Consider the following 23,278-nt stretch of genomic DNA (forward strand, 5'->3'; position numbering starts at 1 on the left):
TTTACCTCATTCCTACCTTTTAAAGCATTGACCTTGCTCAACCAAAAGCTCTCGCTGTTTCCTTTCTTGCTCACTGATTCTATTGTAATATATTCTGTGCTGTACTTTAGTATGCCAGATATATCTTTCCAGCATGCAGGGCCTCCTAAAAAGTTTGCATATTACGTGACCTGCGCATGTGAATGATGATGATGGTGATGATGACGATTTATTTCCATCAGCTTTGAAACTGGGCAGTGAGAAACTGTCGCCTAGCCTGCTTGAGGTAATCAGGCATGCTATACAGATTTTCTATTCTAGCGTTTCTCTATCCACCTCCTTAATATTTTTCCGCTTGCTCAAAACTTCCGTGCCTTGTACCACTACCTATCCATGTAAGGTATGCGCTGTTATCAGTCTCTCCTCTGCTGTTTTTTGAGAAATACTCAAAATCTCTCTTCCTAATCTCGACCGGCACCCGGTTGATGCGTCTGTCCACATTAAATCGAAGCGCTTCTGGAAGTTGTACGTTAACTACGGTTCTCACTGGGTGAAACCCTCCCATTTCATTAGGATGTTTCAGAAGAACTTCAGTTTAGACTAGTTGTTGTTTACTGTATATCATATTGACCGCAAATAAAGGATGTCCTGAGTGATCTGCGTATTTCTGTTGCAGCATGCATATGCCTCATCTTGTTGCGAGTATTTGCTCCGGTATGTTTTGGTCCATAGGCAATAAGCCCGAGTCTCAAATGGGAAAGCACTTCCTTTTCTGTTATCGCACAGATGCTCCCTTCTAATTTCATTCTTCCCACTCTTCTAAATCTCCATGGCCCTTTTTGTTTCCATTCATTGCATCCAATTCAGTGTCTTTGTTTCCCGCACTTTCTTTTTATTGACTCCTGGTTCACTATTTACACTTTCGATTACCCTGTACTTGTTCGCCAACTTCCTTGACCTCTTTTTCGGTGTTGTGCCCACACTTTTTAGGTGCACATACTTGTTCACTTTAGCTGCCCATTGATTTTCATCCATGCTCCTGAGTCCTGAGTCAAAACTAATTGTGCTCTGCGCTTCTCTGACTCAGACGGAAACAGGAACTAGGGACCAATTGAGGCGCACCCTCTCTACGTAAGCAGGGAATACCGCCGGCGTATCATTTCGGCGTCGTGAAGCCATACATACCATACATACAACAGGATTTCATTTTTTTTTCAATGCAATTAAATTTACCGGCAATATCGACTAGCGCTAAAGTGCATGTATTCATTACCGCACTGCCCGCGGTGAACCAAAGCCTCTTTTTCAGGATCTGGCGGCAGCATTTCGGGTGGCACCGGATCACGGCCAAGTCAGATAGGTGGTATCGGTGAGTGCAACTGCTACCCTCTCATTATAGAAAGCACATATAAGTAATTTTAAAGGCACCCAGGAAACTTTGTAAGGTGCGCATTTACTGGCGAAGGACGCAGGATATCAAAGGGGTTCTGAGCATAAGTTTGTGCGGGAAGCTACAGACAAACAAAAAATAACTTTAGAGCAGTAAATAATTCCTCCAAGAGTGTATATTCACTCATTTAGCGGAAAGAAGGCTCATTACTAAGCAATGAAAATGCATTACTTTACTGTCTGCAATTTTGTGTTGAAACCCCAGAGGCCACTACATCAGGATCACATCACCAAGCTCAAAGTATTTTCTTGTATTATGAGCTCTTGGCACAGAACGCTTGAGGAAACCTGCTGGGTTCAGTCATCGGTTCCTTTACCATTAAAAATATTCCTCATCTGACGACAAATTGTTAACCCGACGCCGGTTCACGCAGACAAGATTGACGGTGCAACAGAATCCTTGAACTCGTTTTAAGGGATTTTAAGGTTACACTGATTTCAATTTTGAGTGCTTCGAGATCTCCGTGAGAATAGGTGCTCTAAAATAAGAAGAAATAAAATCAGACTCGACTCTGCCTACTTTCAGAAAAAACTGCGTTCTTTCCTGTAGTGTCTATCCTTTCCGCACCTAATGGTGATTGTTTCGTGCAGTACGTTAAGCATATGAGTGTGTACCAACCGGCTTTCAAAACAAGTAGTGCCAAAGCACTTTGTTTGCTTTTTCTTAGCTTGATCAACTGCCAGGTCCTGATGATGCGGAACTCGTTAACAACCATGTTGCACAAAGCATTTTGTGACTGCCTAAGGCTAACTAACCATTCTGATATTCCAAGTTCTGTGTGAAACTCCTAATGAGAATGTTGCTGGTCATACAGGGTTTGCTTTACATATGATTCAGCATACGAAGGTGTGAATTTGAATAATTGCTTTGTCGACATTTTGCATTGTCCACTTAAACATTTTCAGCGTGGTTTTCAATATCAGCAACTACATAATCAATCCCGGACATACACTGCACTAAAAACGCTAATGTATTTCTTTTTATTTGGGTCCTAACACAATTACCCTTTAAAGTGTATTTGCCTGACCAGGATGTTCCCTGTCAGGCGCTCGAACATACAATCTACACATGTGCCGCACATGCCAATGTGACCTCTTGGAAGATGGGGCGAATCGTGACGCCTGCGGCAGAAAGGATGTTTCACATCCGCCACCAAGGTCTGCGAGTGGGGGCGCAGGCTAACACTCCCAGGGTTATACTAGGAAACATAAAGACACAAGAAAGTAGATGGGGAAACGGCGCCGCGATAGCTCAATCGGCAGAGCATCGCCCGCGATATGCTAAGTTTGTGGGTTCGGTCACCACTTGCGGCAAGTTGTTTTTTCATCCACTTATATTTCCATTAATTTATCGTTTCTTTATTTCATTTATTAAGCACAAGTTATTTCCCCTATGTTGTCCTTGGTGTCAGTGTTTGTTGGCTTCTTATGAGAGAGAGTTGTGTATTTTATACCAGGAGGAGGGCTCGCCCATAGTGGATTATTCATCTCTCTTTTTCCGTCAAGCTTCAATGCAGTCGGCGTCATTAAAGCGTCAATAAGAGGCCTGCATTGGAGGAGAACTTCTCGTTCTTTTTTCTGATTGGCTGACACAACCAAAATCTTTAGGTGGTCTGCGCGGAGGTGGTGACATCGAGTAGAAGTACTCTTACAAACATGTTGACTAATTTCGGTCTTCTTAATGCTCATACGTCTTCCAGTGTGTTCGTGTGTGTGTGCACATGTGTTTCTGTATGTGTGTGTGTGTATCTACGTGCATGTGTCTGTGTCTGTATACTTATTTATTTATTTATTTATTTATTTATAGAATACTGTCAATCCCCCATGGGGATTTTTACAGGGGTGAGCAACAAGTCACATCAATTAACACTACTAAAGCATTCAATAAATGAGTACATAATGATTGGAGACTATTCAAGAATAGCAGTAGTACATTCATACATAGTGATACACACAACGAAACCAATGTACATCAACCAGCAGGAAAAAAAAAATGCAGTGTAGAAGGCATCATTCAAATACAGAATGCACAGAACAAAAAGTGTAGGCAAGTGCTTTCCTAGCACAAACTGAATCGGGATGGATTGCATGACGAAAGCAATTTGGTTACTTATATTAACAACATATTAGGCTCATGCAGCATGCTCAATTAAATCCATAAACTTTGCTAGTGTTGGCTGCTGTTTTGCGACTACTTCCAGTGCATTCCATTCACGAATTGAGCGTGGGAAGAAAGAATAACGAAAGGTATTATTAATAAACGGATATTCTACAAGTTCCCATGCCTGCCGTCTTCTGGTCGGTCTGGTATCACGAAATTTAAAGTAAGAGTCGGGCTTTATACGGAATGATCTATGCAATAGTTGGTATACAAATTTGAGCCGAAGAAGCTTTGCTCGACTTTCAAGGGTAGCTAGGGTAGCTTTAACAGAGTAGTAGGTGAATCAAGGCGTCCGTATCTGTTAAAGATAAAACGCACCGCTTTCCGCTGCACCCTTTCTAAAATGGCGATATCGTTCGCAGTGTGAGGGAACCAGACAATACTGGCGTATTCCAAGACTGGGCGGACAAAAGTGACGTATGCAAGAAGCTTTGTTTCATGTGTAGAATATGACAAGGCCCGTTTAATGAACAGTTTATTTAATGCTTTATTTGACACTTGACGCACGTCCTCTGTCCAGCTGAGATTAGACGATATTATGAGACCTAGATATTTATACTGGTTTACACTTCGAAGTGGCACATCGTTGAAGTGATATGGAAAATCAAGCTTAGACGCTTTATTTGTAATGGACATGAATACGGTTTTATCAATGTTTATTGTCATTTGCCAGTCTATGCACCATTGAGCTATTTTATTCAAGGTAATATTTAGTTTCACCTGGTCATTGCGGTGTCGTACTTCATTATAGAGCATGCAGTCATCAGCAAAGAGCCTGAGTTTCACGTCAGCATTGTTAGTTATGTCATTTATGAATATTAAAAACAAAACTGGAGCTAATACAGATCCCTGGGGAACGCCTGATAACACTGGAGCAAGGTCGGAGGAGTGAGAGCCGTACTGTACAAATTGGTAGCGGCCAGTTAAGTAATTAGTAATCCATTGGTAAACTGGGCCATCACCTAATATGTAATTAAGTTTAAGGAGTAGTTTAGTGTGCGAGACGCGGTCAAATGCCTTCGAGAAGTCGAGAAAAATGACGTCAGTTTGAATGCGCTCGTTAATGCCGAGGGCCAGGTCATGCAGTGTTTCGACAAGCTGTGTAACAGTGGATAATCCAGATCTAAAGCCATGCTGATTCATGTGGAGGATATTGTTCGACTCAATAAAACTTATGAGATATTTTAATACAATGTGCTCTAGAATTTCGCTGCAAGTGCAAGTGATAGAAATAGGCCGGTAATTAGAAGGAGACGCTGCATTACCCGATTTGAGTACGGGAGTAATTTTTGCGATTTTCCATTCATCCGGAAGGCAACAGTCTTTCAAAGATTTGGAATATATGAGATAAAGATATCTGCTGACTGGCTCCGCGTACCGTTTCAAAAAGCTGTTGGGAATTGCGTCTGGACCGCTACTTTTCTTTTCATTGATGCCTAATAGGATTGAAAGAATACCTGCCTCCGATAAAGTAGGCGTGCCTAGCAATCGATTATCCCAATTGTAAAAGGAAGGATTCATTTTCGCAGTACCATTATCAGTTGTGAAAACAGAACAAAAATAGTCGTTAAATTCATGAGCTCTAGCCTGATCTAGCGCATCTGGTGAAGTTGGATTAGTCCGCTTTGCATTCATATACTGCCAGAATTTGTGAGGCGCGTTCTTAATAAACTCGTGCAATGTAGAGCCACAGAATTTCTGTTTAGCATTACATACTTGTTCCTTAAGTAATCTAGTAAGGGAATTTACTTGAGAACGGTAGCCTGCAACATTCCGTTGCTTGCTAGTTTTTCGTAACCTCTTGATTTTACGTTTAGTATGAATTATTTCACGCGTGATCCACGGATTGCGTTTGCGAGTTGATTTGTACACAGTTGGGACGAAATTACGCATACAGTGCATGACATGAAACTTGAATTTTAACCAAACCGCATCGATACTATAACGTTCATCGGTACAAAAGTCATGAAATTCAGGGTACTCGTGTGCAAGGTACGTCATTATAGCGTCATCATTGGCTTTGTTAAAGGCGGGTATTTGCTTTAATTGGCCACGTATTGTAGGTGGGCTAGTGAGTGGCAATGAGCATAAGACCATTTTGTGGTCGGATAGTCCATCAAGTATGTCTACTCGCGACTCATTTAAAGGTAGACTGTTACTCACAAATACAAGGTCCAAGATGGAGGATGACGTTCCCTGTACACGAGTTGGGGCGGCAACAAGCTGATCAAGGTTAAAGCCAAGCATAATGTCCAGTAGTATGCTTTGAGCTTTTGTTTCAGGGACAAGGGAACACCACTCAATCTCGGGAAGGTTAAAATCACCAGCAAGTACAATCGAGCCCCCGTGCACGTGCGACTGCATATAGTGAAGTAAAGATTCAAGGCACACGCTTTCAGCATTCGGGGGCCTGTAGAACACGCCCACTTTAGCGATCGTGTCTTGAAGATGCACGTTGCACCACAGAGCTTCACTATCTTTTACGTCGGGCATAGTAGAAAAGTGGATCCCTTCCTTAAAAAGAAGCGCGACACCCCCACCGCGTGATTCCCTGTCTTTGCGCACTATCGCATATCCTGGGGTACAACTTCCTTATCCGAAATACCGGAATGCAGCCATGTTTCTGTGATGCTGACGATATCAGGTGTATGTGCCAGGAGTATTGCTTCTAGCTGATCTACCTTATTAGTGAGACTGCGAGCATTTATGCTGATTATTGTTGCTGACTTCGGCTTCTCGTGATACGTGGCTCGCTTGGTAGATCTTTTTTCATTGCCTTCTGCTTGGCGTTTTTTGTTACCGCCATCATTTTATTGCTGTTTTCGTCCCAAGAAAAGAGCCTTCCCTCTACTTTAACCTTATCATACACAAGGCGTACTTTTTCCTGTCGATCACGATTTTCTTTCGTGTGAGCCCACAGCTTCCTTCTAATTTCTCGGATAGGCTGGGAAAAATCCTCACCGATGGAAATTTTGGAGCCTTTCAATTTTGAGCAGTTTTTCATAATGTTGGTTTTATCTTGGTAATGATATTATGATAGGCCTGGATTTTTGCTCATCGCCCTGCTTTGGCCTACCAAGACGGTGGATGCGTTCTACTCCCGATATCGTTACGCCAAGTACATCCTCGAAATTTTCCTTAACTACAGTTGTTTCAAGTACTTGAGTCGACTCGTTTTCTCGTTCCTCGACACCATATACGATCAGATTAGAACGACGGCTTCTGTTTTCGAGGGCATCTAGTTTTTTGGCCATAATTTCAACACTACATTCAAGTTCAGCTACTCTGTTGACACAGTCAGTCACTTTAGTCTCAATATATGGGTGTGCGTGTGTTTGTATTTGTGTTTGTGTGTTGGTGTGCCTGTGTGTGTGTGTGTGTTTCTGTATGTATGTGTGTGCGTGTGTGTGTTTGTATTTGTGTTTGTGTGAGTATTTGTTCATTCGTGGCATCTTTCTTATTTTCAGGTGGCTCCGGTGGTAGCCTTGGCGGATCGGGGTCAGTTGTGACGGGAGGCTCTAGTGAGTACTGCTCGATCATGCAACCCTACAAAAACGAGACGCCCGGCTTTTAATATTGAAACATTGCTCTGCAACCCAAATAAAAAGTAATAAACTGAAAATAACTAAGATACTATAGCTTGAAAAGCCGTTAACGCAAAGCAAATTCTTCTCTCGATTATCGTTAACCCGTCTAACCGCAGCATGTCATCACGACTCAATTGTTATGCAATGTCTAAAAGAAGAAAAAAGGCGACACGCTTGTACAAACATCCCAAAATTAATTAAAATAAAATTGGTACTTTGGACGTGTCGAACCCACAATCTGATGATGAGACAGGCCATAATGGTAGACTCCGGTTTGATTTTGACCCCCCCCCCCCCCCCCCAGCCTGGGATTTTCAACCTGCACAAAATTTAAGTACACCCGCGTTTTGCTTCCGGCTCCCATTTAAATGCCGCAGCCGAGGTCTGGACGGAACCTGTGACCTCGGTTTAAGCAGTGCAACGTCATTGCCATTATGCTACCATGACGGATCCGCACATCTAATACATTCGTTGTCCACGCAGCACTTCCTATGACTTCAAGTTAAAGCAAAATTCAGGAAGGTATTTGCAATATTTCGGCTCACTTAGTGCGCGCTACCTTTACGAAGAAATATTTTATTAGTGGAACAAGTGGCTGAGCTTCTGATTTTGTCCTTTTCTAGGTGGTGGCGGTGGTTATGGCGTGAGCGGTGGTTCAGGAGCTTCTGGTGGCGCTGCCTTTGGTGGAAGCGGTGGATCAGCAGGTGGTATGTAGGGTGGCTGGGATAACGGCACTGCTTATTTCTTTACGAAAAGTAACGTTGCAGACGCGAGAATGCTTCAGTATTTCGAGTAACTTTTGTAATAGTAATGCAAATGAAAAACAAAGTACGCTTAGCTTACTCATTTTCAGCCTCCTCGCTCGGCGTATGTACCTGAAGCAGAACCAGCAACACGATATTGATGAGTCTTCACTTCAGCGGTGACACGATGATAAAGTATGCAGTCCCCGTATGAGCAGAAGAACACGCTCGTCGCCTGACTGAGTGATCGCCATCCTAACGATTTCTCTGCCGTCATCAACATGCGTGCCAGCGTTCATGGTCAGGCTAGCTCCTACAATAAACCTCGCGACTGCTCACAACCCTGTTGCCACAAGATTCAGCCGCCGCATAACCAGCTTTTCTTTATTCCGAATGTGATGATCTCACTCCTTGGGTTAGCTCATCACGCGCCTTTGTCTCACATACGCACCGACTTCTTCCATTTCATATGACGCCTTCTGCCCGCAGTCTGTATGTTCTAACTATTACACTGTTGACTGATTCTTGACACCATTGACTGAAAGGTCATGTAAGAGAATAACTAAGACTATTTCACGGGCGCATTATCCACCTGAAACAGTCATAGTAAAACTTCAAGGTAGGTATATTCTGCCCAGATTTGCCTCGCTATAAAGCTTAGCTGACACCTTACAGGACACATCTAGGGCTGCAAGACTCCTCTTGACCGACCAGTGGAAGATATTCTAATAATTCTTGCATCTTTCAGCCATAGTATGCCTGTGCACTGTCTGGTCTAGTATAGGTCTGTTTTTAAAATCTGTCAAGTGGCGCGACACAAAGCGCGATCTCCCACCGCAACGCCCGGATGTTCTACTCGTAGGCTACAGACGCATGTATGGAGCAAGCGAGTAACGTCATCTTTTCATTTTTTCTGGACTGTTAGCGCCTTAAAACGATCAACGCGCTCGTCATGTCGTGCAGGAATAATTTTCTTGTAAAAACAAGAGCACGTTAATTTCCTCCATGCTACCCGAAAGGCAGCTAATGCTTTTAGACGATATGTAACAATGCCGAGCCTTCATGATCAGGCCATGTTGTAATGCAACACGTTGTAAGGTTCCTTCGTAGGAGTGCAATGAATCAGTCTTCATGCCTTCGTTGTGCAGCTACTCTCATTGTAGTCTTCATCGTCGTTGCCTTGCCGCCGTCTTGATATTGACGTCTCACGCAGACACGCTTTGTGCACGATTGTTTAGCTTCCAAGAAAACGTTGCGATTTCAAGTAACGCTCTACAGAACCCCAAGTCACGGTTACATAGCACAGTACCTACAGCGTGCTTAAGCATACTGCTTCTTTGTGAGTTTTTAGTTCTTCCCGTGGCACTTACGGTGGCAGTGTGGGTGGATCAAGTGGTGGGTCGTGGGGTGGTTCAGGTTAGGGTAACTCTTCTCTTTAGGAAAGAGAGTATTCCTGTAATATTAGAGTCACTAATGCTTGAAAACTTGAGGTTGCAATCCTAATGAAAACGAAACCTGGCACTCTAAAAATAGCCAAAAAAATTATCTCATAACTGTACACTCAAACGCATTTGATCAATCAGTATTTTTACTGCGAACGGTGAACAGGTCGATTAGATTGTAGATATTTTCACGTGTGTTGAAAAGAACTGGCCGCATTTGTTAGGAGCCGCCGAGTCCTCACTTTCGCAATGGTAGGTTGCTCAGAGATCTCGAGTGAAGCGTGTGTGATTCTTCCTTGTTAACTGGACTCGTATATTTTTTTGCTTTATCGCCACCTACCGCATCACGCATCAATATTCATCGTATTTAAGCGCACATAAAGTGGAAATGAAGATTGAAAGAAAACTGACAGGACAAGCCGTTGTCAGGTCCCCGTGTCGCCTTTGAATGCGCTACATTACGCAATCAGTATTGTTCAACTTCTGCATCTGTTTTATGAGGCCAATTTCTTAATCTGCGCACACGCTTTTTCTATCCGTCTCGTTAAAAAGCGACACAGATGGATGAACACATCGCGCTTATTATTGCTTAAGAATCGGTGGCTTTGATTTTTCCATATTAACAAGGCGTAGGCAAACGCTAGTAAAGTGTTGTGTACGAACATAAACATTTATGTGCCAACTTTGTGGAAATTCGCAGATTTAAATCGTGGCTAAACGTCTTCTAAAGGAAATAGTTTAGCACCACAGGCACTGAAGTCACGTTTCTGTATTCTAATTCGTTGCAGCTTCTGCGGGCGCTGGCAACTGCGAAAGAGGCGTTACAGGCGGTGGTGCATCGGGCTTCGATTTCATTAGGAAATCGAAGGTTGCTGTTATATGAACGTTGAGATTGTGCTTCAATATTTGACCGCGTACACTTAATTAGATTTCCCATCAATATGTTTCCTGGCCTGCTTCGGCAATACAGATTAATTTCGTGCATTGTATGAGGTTCATTATGTTATTGTGTGTGTGAAGTGATGTTAAAGAGAATGGAAGGGATAAGTGCAGCGCCATAACTCTCTCACAGGAGGAACCTCAACAACACTGCACGGGGAAAGGGGTGTGTGGAGAAAACGCTATTATTGCGCATGTGCCTTTAACCGATTGGTCGCTTTCTTTCTTGTTTTTTTTTTTTTTTTTTTTGTGAACCGAGCATGAGAAGTTATTCTTTATTTATTTCGTTGCTTTGGTTTCTTTTCTCTTTTAGGCTTGTCTGGCGGTGGTATTGGGTTAGGAGGTGGAGCAGCGGGTGGTTCAGGTACGGATATCTTTTATACGTTTTTATTGTGATACGGATTATACGGAATGCAACAGAGGCGCGCTCGCGTCGTCGCCGCCACCGCGGCGCAATCGCTGTATCGACGGTGCAAGCGGGGACTGCGCGTGGAGTGTTACGAAGTCGCCAGAGTCGTCCTAACACTCGGCCTTTGCGTTTGGCTGCGAGAACGACGTCGCCAAGTGGATGTTCCGCCACGCTCAGCTGAATCGACTTAGCAGTGGAGCCGGACCAGCGCAGTTCCTTGCGCTTCGAGCATGAGCATTATGCGCACGCGCACTAGCGTTGCTGTTGAGCAGTCTTGTGCGATCTACGGGCAGTGGACGACAAGAACGCTCCTTGGCTAATAACTTAAAGAGCCCAAACAGGCACCCAATAGGCCCCGCACGCTCACCCAAACACGCAGGCACACTAGTTAAGTCCTTTCTTCATTCATTTAACGAGGTTTCGATCCTGGTGCCTTTTCCGAAAGTGTAAGCCTATTTCGCATCACCTTTTGTTAACAGAATACTATATATAAATGATGCCTTTACGTAATCGAACGAAATATTTTATTAGGCGCCTTCAAACGAAACCTCAAGTTAGCGTATAACGGGTCAAGTGCCACGTTCCTATCTTTCCCCTACTTTGCGTTCTGCCGGCACTAGCTATGGCGGATGAAGTGGTGGAGTGTTGAGTGGTGTAGGTAACTGGACCTCCTATTACATTACGAAAATTAACGCTGCGTGTGGTAGGAGTGATGGCAGGGTGATTTCAAGTATCACCCATTACGCCTGTAATATTAATGAACAGTTGGTTTCTGGAATGAACTGAAATACTCTTTAAGAAACAGTCACTGTAAAACAATCGTGTTAATTTTCCTCAACGTCATCACTTGATCTATGTCGCCGAGGAGGAACCAACACAGCATCTAGCCAGCGTACACGCCGTTGCTCTATTCCGAAAGCAGTAAGAACTCTGAAGCTTCTCTGGCCACTTGTGCCTGCGCCAGGCATCTCGGGTCGTACGTCTGAGAAACAGTTCCTACTAAATTTTCATAACCTGGTTTCACTGATGTGTCATATATTGCTTTGTCTCGTAATAAAGTTAAATTATTACTTCACAGGAGATGCTTAGCGCTGCTTGAATACTCCGAAACGACTATACGCCTAGTGCACCGCCTATACAGGCGCCACTGATGGCCACCTAGCGGGCGCTTCCAACATTACGTGCGGGAGCAGTAGCAGACGACAACCCTTTGCAGCAAGGTTGGCTGAAGTTCGCGGCTGCAATTTGTACTTTGTTCGGGCGCTAGACTGCTTCTTCTGCGGTGAAAGCTGTAGGGAAAACGCTGACTTCTGTGGGAGCGGGTATGAACATGATGTTACCGGTGTTTGGGACAACGTGGTCCCCCTTCGTGCCTGGTGCATCCCGCAGACAAACGCCACGAACCCCATTTACATGTAGTGGACCTCATGTTAACTAGCTGATAAATTTGATTGAATAATGCGATGTCTCGATCATTTTTCTTTAATTCTACCCTTGCTGTAATATGCTGCTTCTGTACCTCAATAGTAAGCACCCGTCGTTAGCGGAGACTTATATCAAACAAATCCGCGCGGTGCGATGTCTACAGATACCCTTGTGATTTTTCTGCCAATGAATACATGGGACATCGCTGAATAAGTGCAAAGTCGCCTCAAGGAGAGTAATTGCAAATTTATTGATGGAAACACGCACACTAGTCAACGAAGTCGCCAAACGCACGGGTTAATAAAAGCGCATGTTAGCCCTGTACCGCTGATGCAATTCTGCTGCATACGCCGATGAACTGCCGCTCCCGCTGCAGTTTTTTCAATATTAAATTCCCCAAGGGAGCTGCTTGGAAACGTACTAAGTTAAGTCTGACTAACTTTTCAGTACATTTTTTTTATGTTACTATATAGAGAGAGGTGCCACATGATATACTTAAAGGCAGAGCAGTGCCAGTCGAAGTAGATGAGTGTTGGCGGCAAGGCCGGGTTTATTCGTTTGCGGCGTAAGCATAATAAGAAAGAATTCAGTTGAGTACAAAATTCACATGCAAGAAGAGACTACGTTGTTAAACAAACAAATCACTCGGTGTGGTAAGTCTGCTCAGACAGTATCGAGGTGTGATGACTCCCCAACCGTGACGCAAAAGTTTAAACTAAAAATGGAACAATAATCCCATATGCAGCAACTTTAGCAATTCTCACCCTGAACTACCTATGCTCTAAACACATTTCCCAAAAAATCACAATGTCTAAGATGCCCTCGGGCAAAAAGAATGAAGCTGTTAAAGAAGCACTTGCTTGGTATCATTCTGATAAGGCACAGTGTGATTTGTACCCTTTACAAATGAGGCAGGGTGAAAACCTCGCAGCTCAAAAGAACCGACAAGAGTTATGCATGAAGCAACTAGGAACAGTTAAACATGTGCGAGGCCACGCATAAAATAGATGTAAAAACATGAAGTGCGCGACAGATGGTGCGAAGATTACCGGGCAACATAAAACCAACAATTTCATTTCTTGCAAACTTCTGTAGCTTTAGCATACAACACAATGCACTCGTGCAGTCGTGCTGCCTAGCTAGTGAAACGCGGTAAAGAAGCGGAAAACAGTAGAAGCGGCAAACGGCACGCACAATTTTAGCGTAATGCCTTTAAACCGCATGCTGCACTGAAGACGAACTTCGTCGTTTACGCGTCTATGAGCGAGTGGAAAAAACACCGACGCGTCAATGGAAGGGATGAGAACAAGAAATTTCCTGCCGAAGCGACATTCCATTGCTACCGTTGCTCCCGCTGACGAGGCTTTGCGGGGAATGATTAGAACCGTATCACCGGCACGTTTTCGCCGGTATTTGAGCCTTCTACCCTGCAACAATTCTTCTTCAACATTCCTTGAAGCTTTGGCCACCCCACACATGCGAACGGTGTTGCCCATTTTGCTGTGAAAACGTGAATAAGACAGAGAAGCACGATCAACGGCACAACCGACTACGGCGCGTGGCTGGCTCCTTGTTTGTTTGTTTGTTTGTTTGTTTGTTTGTTTGTTTGTTTGTTTGTTTGTTTGTTTGTTTGTACATTTAAAGATACCTTAAAGGCCCAAAGGGCATTGAGTAAGGGGGGCTTAGTTATTACAATCAAAGTAAAAGCAAACTACAAAGAAACATGGTTACGATGCAAATGAGCTTCATAACATAACGCAACAAAGTAAATTGCAAAGTACAAAACAAGGTTCCAACGCTGGTGAACAAAATAAAAAGAAACAAGCAGGATAGAAAAAAGCGCAATACAACAAAATACGTTTGTGAAATAAGCATCACAAGAGTGTTTGAGTGCAAGTGAAGTAAAAAATGCAACACATCAGAAAATAAACAAATTAAGAACTTACACGACTAGTCCATGACACACACCTGGCTAACACCCCTAAGGTTAGTTCTAGTAGTAAAAACATAAATACCCAAGAAATTGGATGAAGAAATGGCGCCGCGGTAGCTCAATTCGTTAGGGCATCGCACGCGTAATGCGAAGACGTGGGATCGTTCCCCCCCCCCTGCTCAAAGTTGTTTTTTCTTCCACTTTCACTGCCATTAATTTATAATTTATTTAATTCAATTAGTAAGTACAAGTAATTTCCCAACACCGGCGTTCATGTTGTCCACTTCTCTACTCTTGTGTCCTGTCTACACGCCTCACCTCTTTTTTGCATAATAATTTCCCCTATGTTTTCCTTGGTGTGCTCGTTGACTTCTTATGATATGATTAATAAAAATCGGGCCGCTTGGTTAACGCCCTTTCTTCTCGTTCAGTCCATGACACAGATATCATAAGGTTCATTATCATATTTTGTCACAGCAGGAAATCTTTTGCATCACGATGAGATGGGTAATTCGTTTCTTAATATTCGCATTCGATGTTCGCATTATTTGTCGCCGATGACGTCAATTGACAGTTATTTCGCTTTCGTTCTTATTTTTTTTTGCTATTGTCTTTTCGCTCTAGGTGCTGGCGGTCAGTTTGGCGGTGGATTCTCAGGTATGTGACGCTACTGGCGAGAATGCAACAAGGGCCAATTTAAGGGCACGCAAAGGAAAAAAATTTCGTTGCTCTAGAATGAGACTTTTCCAGAAATGTGTATTTCATTCGCAGAAATTATTTCTTTATTAGCGGCCCATTCTAAGGCCGAGCTCTTCCTGAGTTTGGCACTAATGCAGCTTCGAAAGTGACGTCGTACGGAAGGCACACATCTTAAATTGGCATCGCGCATATGAATTCTTCTGATACAAGTAAACTACAAAAACATTTGTCAGGAGGGTTGCGATGTGGGCTTGCTGGTAATGCATCTTCAAGGGGTGTGCGGTAGCGCGATTAAAAGACGGGACAAAAGACAGACAGGGACACACACAGTGCTGTGTCTTATTTTGTCCCGTCTTTTAATCGCGCTACCGTACACCCCTTGAAGAAACATATTCAGGATTAGACGCCGCATTACCGGTTGTATCTCGCCAAATCGACTGGTCAGTCTTTCAAGCTCGTGTGGAAGACACATGCAAGAAACGTATCGCACGCAAATTAGAAGAAATAATTGCTGACGCAATGCAAGATTGTACGCGTTGCTTCATACATTCATCAAAGCGTACAGAGAATGACATTGAGTTGGAAAGGCTTCGTGCACTATGTCGCCGAGCTGAAAGGAGGTACAGGCGCACGAAGTCAATTCTTGACCTCAGAGAAGCTCGGCGCATGCAAAAGAAGATAAGGCGGCGAATGGATAAGCTAGCGGATCAAAGATGGAAATGCTTTTGCGAGTCACTGGACCCCCGCAAGCCATTATCCCGTGTGTGGCGTACCCTACGGGGTCTTAGCTCAAGCCCCCAGCAACGACGCCCTTTCAACGCCCTTGCTCTCTATGAAAACCACCGCGAGATAGAAGTTGCGGAGGAACTTTGTGCGAAAGTTGCCGGCGGCACAAACTTAGTCTTTGACATGACTTTAGCTGACATCCCCGGTCCACGAGATACAAGTATGGACGCTCCATTCTCTATGGAAGAGTTAGAAGCTGCTATGGCGCTCTGTAGGTGTTCATCTTCACCAGGGCCCGATGGGATAACATATAGTGCTTTGCGCCGCCTAGGCCAAGAAGCACGAAGAGAACTCCTGAGCCTTTTTAACAGCTCATGGCGAGATGGTGTCGTCCCACAGGAATGGAAACGAAGCCGCCTGGTACCGCTACTAAAAACTGGAAAGTCACCGCTCGAACTGGCATGGTATCGGCCGATAGCACTTGCCAGCTGCGTCGGGAAACTCATGGAACGTATGATCCTCATGCGTCTCGAATGGTACCTTGAACACAACAAAATTTACCCTGACTCAATGGCGGGATTTCGACGAGGCCGTTCATCGATTGATAGTGTCATCGATCTGGTATCATCTGTAGAACAACAAAAATCTCGGAAGCGATTATCAGTAGCACTCTTTCTTGACGTGAAAGGCGCCTACGACAATGTTTCCCATCAAACCATTCTAGACGCACTTCTGACAGTTGAACTAGGAGGGCGAGTATATCGATGGATCAGAAACTACTTGACACAAAGGTCCTTGTTCGTGCGTACGGAAGATGGTCCGACTACCGACCACTACACATGCCGAGGCGTTCCCCAAGGCGGTGTTCTAAGCCCTGTTCTTTTCCACCTCGCGCTTCTTGGGCTGGCTGAATCCCTACCGGAAACAGTGAGTGTTTCAATATACGCCGACGACATCTGCATCTGGACATCAGCGGTCACTCGCCTGCAGGTTCGTGCAAGGCTACAGCAAGCAGCAACACAGGCATCTGACTATCTTCAGACACAAGGGCTTACCATCTCAACAGAAAAATGTGCGTTAGTCGCTTTTACGCGAAAAGCGATGTCTGGTTATCCAGTGTACATCAATGGCCAGCCTATCTGCTACAAGAAAAATCATCGGTTTTTGGGTGTCATTGTTGACCGGGACCTCTCTTGGAGCCCTCAGGTTGCCCACTTGAAGAAGAGGCTCACATCTATTGTTCACATCTTCAAGTTCATCGCCGGCAAAACATGGGGATCGTCAGTGGGCTCCATGCTACAGTTATACCGAGCACTTTTTATCGGATTTCTACGCTATAGTTCTCCCGTGCTTGCTAAAACATGCAAGTCAAATCTTCGAGAACTTCAGAGCGTGCAAGCACAGGCACTACGTGTTTGCCTAGGCCTTCCGCGGAGCGCCTCAACAGCAGGAACCATTATAATGGCTCAAGACCATCCGATCACGACTTACATCAGCACCGACTCGCTTAGGGCCCATGTTCGTCATATTTCACGGATTCAATCAAGCTTTCTTGCCTGTCTGCCAGAACGACGACCACAGGCATCCTTCTCCAACGAGGTCAGCAAGCATCGTGCCTCCCTACCATCGGGCTTCACACCATCAGCACGTTCAACCTCAGCTTTGTGGTGCTTAAAACAACCTCAAGTGCGTCTTACGGTTCCAGGGATAAGAAAGAAGACCGACCTGCCTACCTTGGCCTTGAAGCAAGCAGCTCTGGATTGTTTGCACACTTTCTACTTTGACCGCGTCCACATATATACGGATGGCTCTTCCACCCAGACCAGCTCCACCGGGGCAGTGGTTATACCATCACGATCACTAAGCATCCGATACAAGATTTCTCACTTGACAACATCGACCGGTTCGGAGCTTGTTGCCCTCCGAGGTGCCGTAGATTATATTAACAACCAACCGGCTCATCGGTGGGCAATATTCTGTGATTCAAAGGCGGCCTTACAATGTCTTCTGTCATCTCTTCGTCGCGGGTCCTGTGAACAACTCGTATCGGAGATACGAGAAATGCATCATCACATGATTGCGAAAGGGCACGACGTCGTGTTTCAGTGGCTGCCTGGCCATTGCGGTATCTCCGGCAACGACGTCGCTGACGAAGCTGCTAAGAAAGCACATGAAGGAGCAACCCTTGTTTCTATACCTTTATCGCGGACTGACGCAGCCCAACACTTAGGCAAGCTAGCGCACCGTATGACATTGGAGAAGTGGCACACACCTGATTTCACTCAACATCGATTGCATTCCCTCGATCCATTTATGCAACTGCGGCTGTTACCAGGGCTTCCGCGTAATGAGGAAACAATGCTGTGCCGCTTACGCTTGGGCGTCGCATTCACGAATGCATATACGCTTTTAATTGGAATGGCTGATAGCGCCGAGTGCAATGCCTGCGGCGTCGAAGAAACTATAGACCATCTACTGTGCTACTGCCCATCATTTGAAAATGAAAGACAAGAACTCTGCACAGCTCTCAACCAGTTAGATAGAAAACCGTTCACCTTGAACAAGATCTTGGGACCATGGCCTCGCATATCGCAGCTACAAAAGGCCACAAAAGCGCTGCTGCGATATTTGAAAGATACAGGATTGAGTCAGAGTCTGTGATCCGGACTGAGTGACTGAACGATATCCCCGGTGGACTTTCTCTTCTTTCTTTAATCTTTCCGTCCCCGTTTCCCTTTCCCCAGTGTAGGGTAGCCAACCGGGCTCAGTCCTAGTTAACCTCCCTACCTTTCATTAATCATTTGCCTCTCTCTCTCTCTATTCAGGCTGTTATCGCGTATTTTGCAACACAGATATCGTATTTTTGGTTCTATTGGCAGCTAACTATCCTCCTTTACGTTCTTTTAAAGCTTACGACGTAACAGAAAACTGACGATATTTATTTACGATGGTGTTAAGACCACTTTTTAGTCTCATGCGCGCTTTTTCGCCTAGTAAGCATGTGCTGACGGTATGCCTTTGTTAGAAGTTTGTCAGGCTTAATGTTTCTCTTTAGCGTGCTGATCGGCTAATCCTAGTCTAGCTATTTTGTATTTCTTTTTCCGCGACAACCGCTAAGGGCTCCATATTGTATTTGCCTTGTCCGTCTATCCATTCTGCTACGCTGACGACGACTTTCGTAGTCATCGGCGACCCACAGTCATGATGACCCACAAGTCCGTTGTCGTCCAGCCGCCTCGCCATCCCCAGCATCGCCATTACCACATGCTGAAAATAAAGAAAGGTTCTTGACAGCCGCACCCACGGGGACTTGAGCCCATGCCAGTGAAGCCATGTGTATTTGAAACTCGAGCGCGCTAAGCACTCAGCTGCCGCACAACTGCTTTTTTTTTCTTTATCGGATGGAATTACGAGTAATGTCAGGCGAAGAGTTTTTACAATAAATTTAGACACACGCACACAGGACGAACAAGGGCAAGCGTCCAGATGCGAGATCAACTCTGGAACTAGGTCAACGGTTTCAACCACACTAAGCCCTTGAGCAGCCTCTTCACGAAAGGGAAACGTTGTCGAGCGAGGTAGCTCGGCATGGCTGTCGATCATGCGGCTTCTCTATAATGAATAGAGTCCTAATACCATAAGCAAATCATATGGCGCATTAGTGATTGTCGTCTTGAAAGAAGGAACCTTTTACCGCAAGGTGTGAGAAGAAGTTCTGTTTTGATACTTCGCAAAAATGTCCAAAAAGATAAAATGCATCACGACAAAGAATAAAGCAGTGTTCTATTGTATCGGTTTGGTTGCAAAGTCCACTATTTGCATTCCAGGGTACATATACTCCTTTTTCATGACGCCATGTTTTAACTGGCAAATTGGAAGTGTGCAGCCTCAAGAAAAATTATTTCGCAGCTGGCGTTATACACATTCTACGCGCGCGGCAAAGCACAACACCTTGACCAAATAGAGACAAATGCCGCTTTCGTTTCATGGGTGTAGGGAAATGTATGTGAACACAGGCTATATTTAGCTAAGTTTCGTCAACTCTAAACAAATATTGTAGAGTAAATCTGACTTTTAAAAATGAAATAGTGAAGACAAGTTATTTCAGGAAGCCCCTTGACGGCAATTTTTGAGCAACGTTTGTCATGACAAAAAAGAAAAGGGAGGTGCGAAGCAAGACGTGTTCCATTAAACGCAAGGAGGAATGGACCTCGGACATTTTTATGGTAAAATAACAGCATGACCAATTGTTAACCCCCTGTCTTCTCGTTCTGTCTATGACACAGATATCATAAGATTCCTTATTATATTTTGCTACCGCAGAAAATCTTATGCATCTCGATGAGATGGGTAATTCTTTTCTAAATATTATCATTCAATGTTCGCAGTATTTGTCGCCGATGACGTCGCAAATCATAATTTTTTTCACTTTCGTTTTTATTTCGGTTGTTTTTTTTCGCTCTAGGTGCTGGCGGTCAGTTCGGCGGTGGATTGTCAGGTATGTGACGCTACTGATTGGAATGCACCAAGAGCCAATTTAAGGGCATGCAAAGAAAAACTGTTACGTTGCTCTAGATTCCGACTTTTTCAAAACTCTATTTCATTAGCAGAAAATATTTCTTTATTAGCGGCCATTTCTAAGGCCGAGCTTTTCTTGAGTTGGGCACCAATGCAGGTTCGAAAATGACCTCTTACGAAAGACACACATCTTAAATTGGCTTTGCGCACATGAATTCTTCTGATACAAGTAAACTGCAAAAGCATTTATAAGGTTGTTATCCTGTATTTTGGAACACAGAGGTCCTACTTTTGGTTATTTTGGCCCCAGCTAAATATCCTCATCTACACTCTTTCAACGTTTACGACGTAACCGAAAGCTGACGATATTTATTTATTATGGTGTTACGACCGGTTTTTAGTCTCGTGAGCGCTTTTTCGCCTAGTAACCATTTGCTGACGGTATGCCATTGCTGGAAGTTTGTCAGGCCTAATGTTTCTCTTTAGCATGCCGATTGGTTGATCCTAGCCTAGCTATATTGTTTTTCGCGGTTTTTTACTGCGACAACCACTAATAGCTCGATATGGCATTTGTCTTGTCCGTCTACCCACTCTGCTCTGCGGACGACGGCTTTCGTCGTCATCGACGACACACAATCATGATGACACAAAAGTCCGTTGTCGTCAAACCGCCGCGTCATCCCCAGCGTCGCCACTGCTACATGCTGAAAATAAAGAAAGGTTCTTGACAACCACCCCAACGGGGACTTGAGGCCATGCCAGTGAAGCCATGTGCATTCGAGACTCGAGCGCGCTAACCACTCAGCTGCCGCCCAACCGTTCTTTTTTTCTTCTTTATCGCATGGAATTACAAGTAATGTCAGGCGGAAATTATTTACAATAAATTTAGACGCACACACGAAAACCAAACGCACACATGCTACGCAGTCCAGCGAATGCTCAAAATAGGCCGAACAAGGGCAAGCGTCCAGATGCGAAATCAACTCTGGAACTAGATCAACAGTTTCCACCACACTAAACAGCCGAGCAGCCGCTTCCCGAAAGGCAGACGTTGTCGAGTGAGGTGGCTCGGCATGTCTGTCGATCATGCGGCTTCTCCATAATGAATAGAGTCCTAATACCATAAGGAAATCATATGGCGCATTAGTGATTGTCGTTTTGAAAGGAAGGAACCCGATACCGCAATGTGTGCGAGGGAGCTCTGTTTTGATACTTCGTAAAAATGCCCATGTATGTGAACAAAGGCTATATTTAGCGAAGTTTCATCAACGCTAAACAAATATTGTAGAGCAAATCTAGCTTTTAAAAATGAAATAGTGTACACAAGCTATTTCAGTAAGCCCCTTGACGGTAATTCTTGGGCAACGTTTGTCATGACAAAAAGACAAGGGAGGTGTGAAGCAAGACGTGTTTCATTAAATGCAAGGAGAAATGGATGACGGACATTTTTATGGTAATATACTCGCATGACCAACTGTCGCACAAATAAATGCAGAAGACTCAGGCGTCCCTTCTCAAGTCGTAGAAATATGTTGCCCCTTCTCATGACTTCCCTTGATGAATGCCGATTGAAACATGCAATTATTATATGAAATGTCCGAACGTGGATGTGAGACCAGTCAAGACGTGCAGAACATAACGAAGCTTTGAAGCAAGAAATACATTGCATGTCTTAGCTCTCGCCAAAATAGAGAGGTCGCGTCCGTGCCAGGTTGTCACCTTTTGACGTATAATGGCTAGCGCTGGCGTCCAATGAGGTCCACTATTACGGAAGTTATTGAGAGGCCCACAAAGACATCGCAGTGGAAGCTGATTCCAATGAGTACTCGAGACACAGACGGAGTTGTAAAGCCCACATGCCTAGCCAAAACTCCCTATTTCTATCTAAATTTACACTAGCTAATGCAGTTTCGAAATAGGCGCAGGGTAATGTTTATTGCCTCAATAATACTGGGCTTATCGACACAAAAGAAGACAATCTCATCCGCTTAAGCTAGAACTTTAGTGCCCTCATCTACGCACCTGCACGTGCTGGGCAATGGGGGCAGGCTCTGAGAGTAGTGGTCGCTGTGCAATTATTGCGGAGGGCAGAACGAATTGTACTGTAGTGGACGAGGATTACGTTATGTGGCATCGCATAGGAATTGTTGTTGACATGGCGGCAGTGTGTCTGCATACAATAATCAGTTGTAATGCTCGTGAAACAGCTTCTTCGGCACAAAGGAAGAGTGCATGACAATGACGATGATAACCTTCAAACATCGCGCGTACTCATAGTAGAGGATGCGCCGCGAATATATTTATTGGTCAAAAGAGAATGTCGAAAGCATCAAAAACCCCAATCCCAATAGCGATGACGCAGCGGCAACCCCACATAGCTTACACAGCAACTCACAGAATTCACAACCGCCAAGTACCCTATGTAGCAACACTGCAAATGCACAGAGAAATAAAATCGCTCACATATCGTTGGCGGCACTGCGTTAGTTCGTTCGTGACACCAGATTTAAAGAATTGTGTAAGCAGACGACGTTTGTATGTCATCTCGAATGGCATGCTGAAGTCATTTTGCTTAGGTAGGTGAGTGGGCGTTGCCGCACTGTAGAATGAAAACAGACAAACTTGTCTGCTTTACACAAAACAGACGAAAATAAGCTTGTTCTTTCGAGATTATCTTAATAAATATATTTAAATCGTGAAATGCACAACTGCCTCAACAAAAGAATAGCATAAGCTTTTCCCAAACAGGTGTGAACAAGACGCTCCACAAAGCTGTGCAGCTTAACTGAATAGATATAACTACCTTGAACAGAGGTAGGCTGAAAGTGGTCATGTTGGTCCTTGTGTGTAATTGGAATTACAAAACATACATTATTATGCCATACAAAAAGAAAATTGTGTATGTTACAGACCAGTCAAAAGGTATTTATCTACACATAATTATACTACTGTTCGTAATATAATACAAAACCTCTTTTTTTCAATTTGTTACTTGAAATTCATACGGTTTTCTTTCAACCCTAATCCTGCCCACTAGAAAGCGAGTTATAGACACTGTACTTGTCCAGTTAACTGTAGTGGGCGAACCCAATCATCTGAGGCAGAAGCAGGCAACGAAACCAGTGACCGAGGGCAAACTAACAAACAAAACAAGATTAGGGTGTTCACTATGGAAGAATGCTGCTGCCGCACTAAATAAGTTCGGAGTCTGAAGGAATCGCCTAATTCTGCTTCCTATTTTTATTGTTTTACTTATCAATGGGCGCCA

General features: G+C 44.2%; 1 protein-coding gene across 32 annotated transcripts in view; it reads left to right on the forward strand.

Annotated features, from left to right (window-relative positions):
* LOC126533104 (uncharacterized) overlaps positions 1-23,278 on the forward strand; it is a 106,212-nt gene that overhangs the window by 72,436 nt on the left and 10,498 nt on the right. For 27 of the 32 annotated variants that reach the window (XM_055071765.1, XM_072289390.1, XM_072289389.1 and 24 more), the window contains 6 exons: positions 1,289-1,348; positions 7,057-7,110; positions 7,800-7,883; positions 10,614-10,664; positions 14,692-14,724; positions 19,958-19,990. In XM_055071765.1, coding sequence (XP_054927740.1) covers positions 1,289-1,348; positions 7,057-7,110; positions 7,800-7,883; positions 10,614-10,664; positions 14,692-14,724; positions 19,958-19,990 — 315 coding nt within the window. The remainder of the gene's footprint in view (positions 1-1,288; positions 1,349-7,056; positions 7,111-7,799; positions 7,884-10,613; positions 10,665-14,691; positions 14,725-19,957; positions 19,991-23,278) is intronic. The other 5 variants (XM_055071770.2, XM_055071766.2, XM_055071786.2 and 2 more) reach the window with 3 other exon arrangements.

Source organism: Dermacentor andersoni, chromosome 7 (genome assembly GCF_023375885.2).
Source record: "Dermacentor andersoni chromosome 7, qqDerAnde1_hic_scaffold, whole genome shotgun sequence".
Taxonomy (NCBI): Eukaryota; Metazoa; Arthropoda; class Arachnida; order Ixodida; family Ixodidae; genus Dermacentor; species Dermacentor andersoni.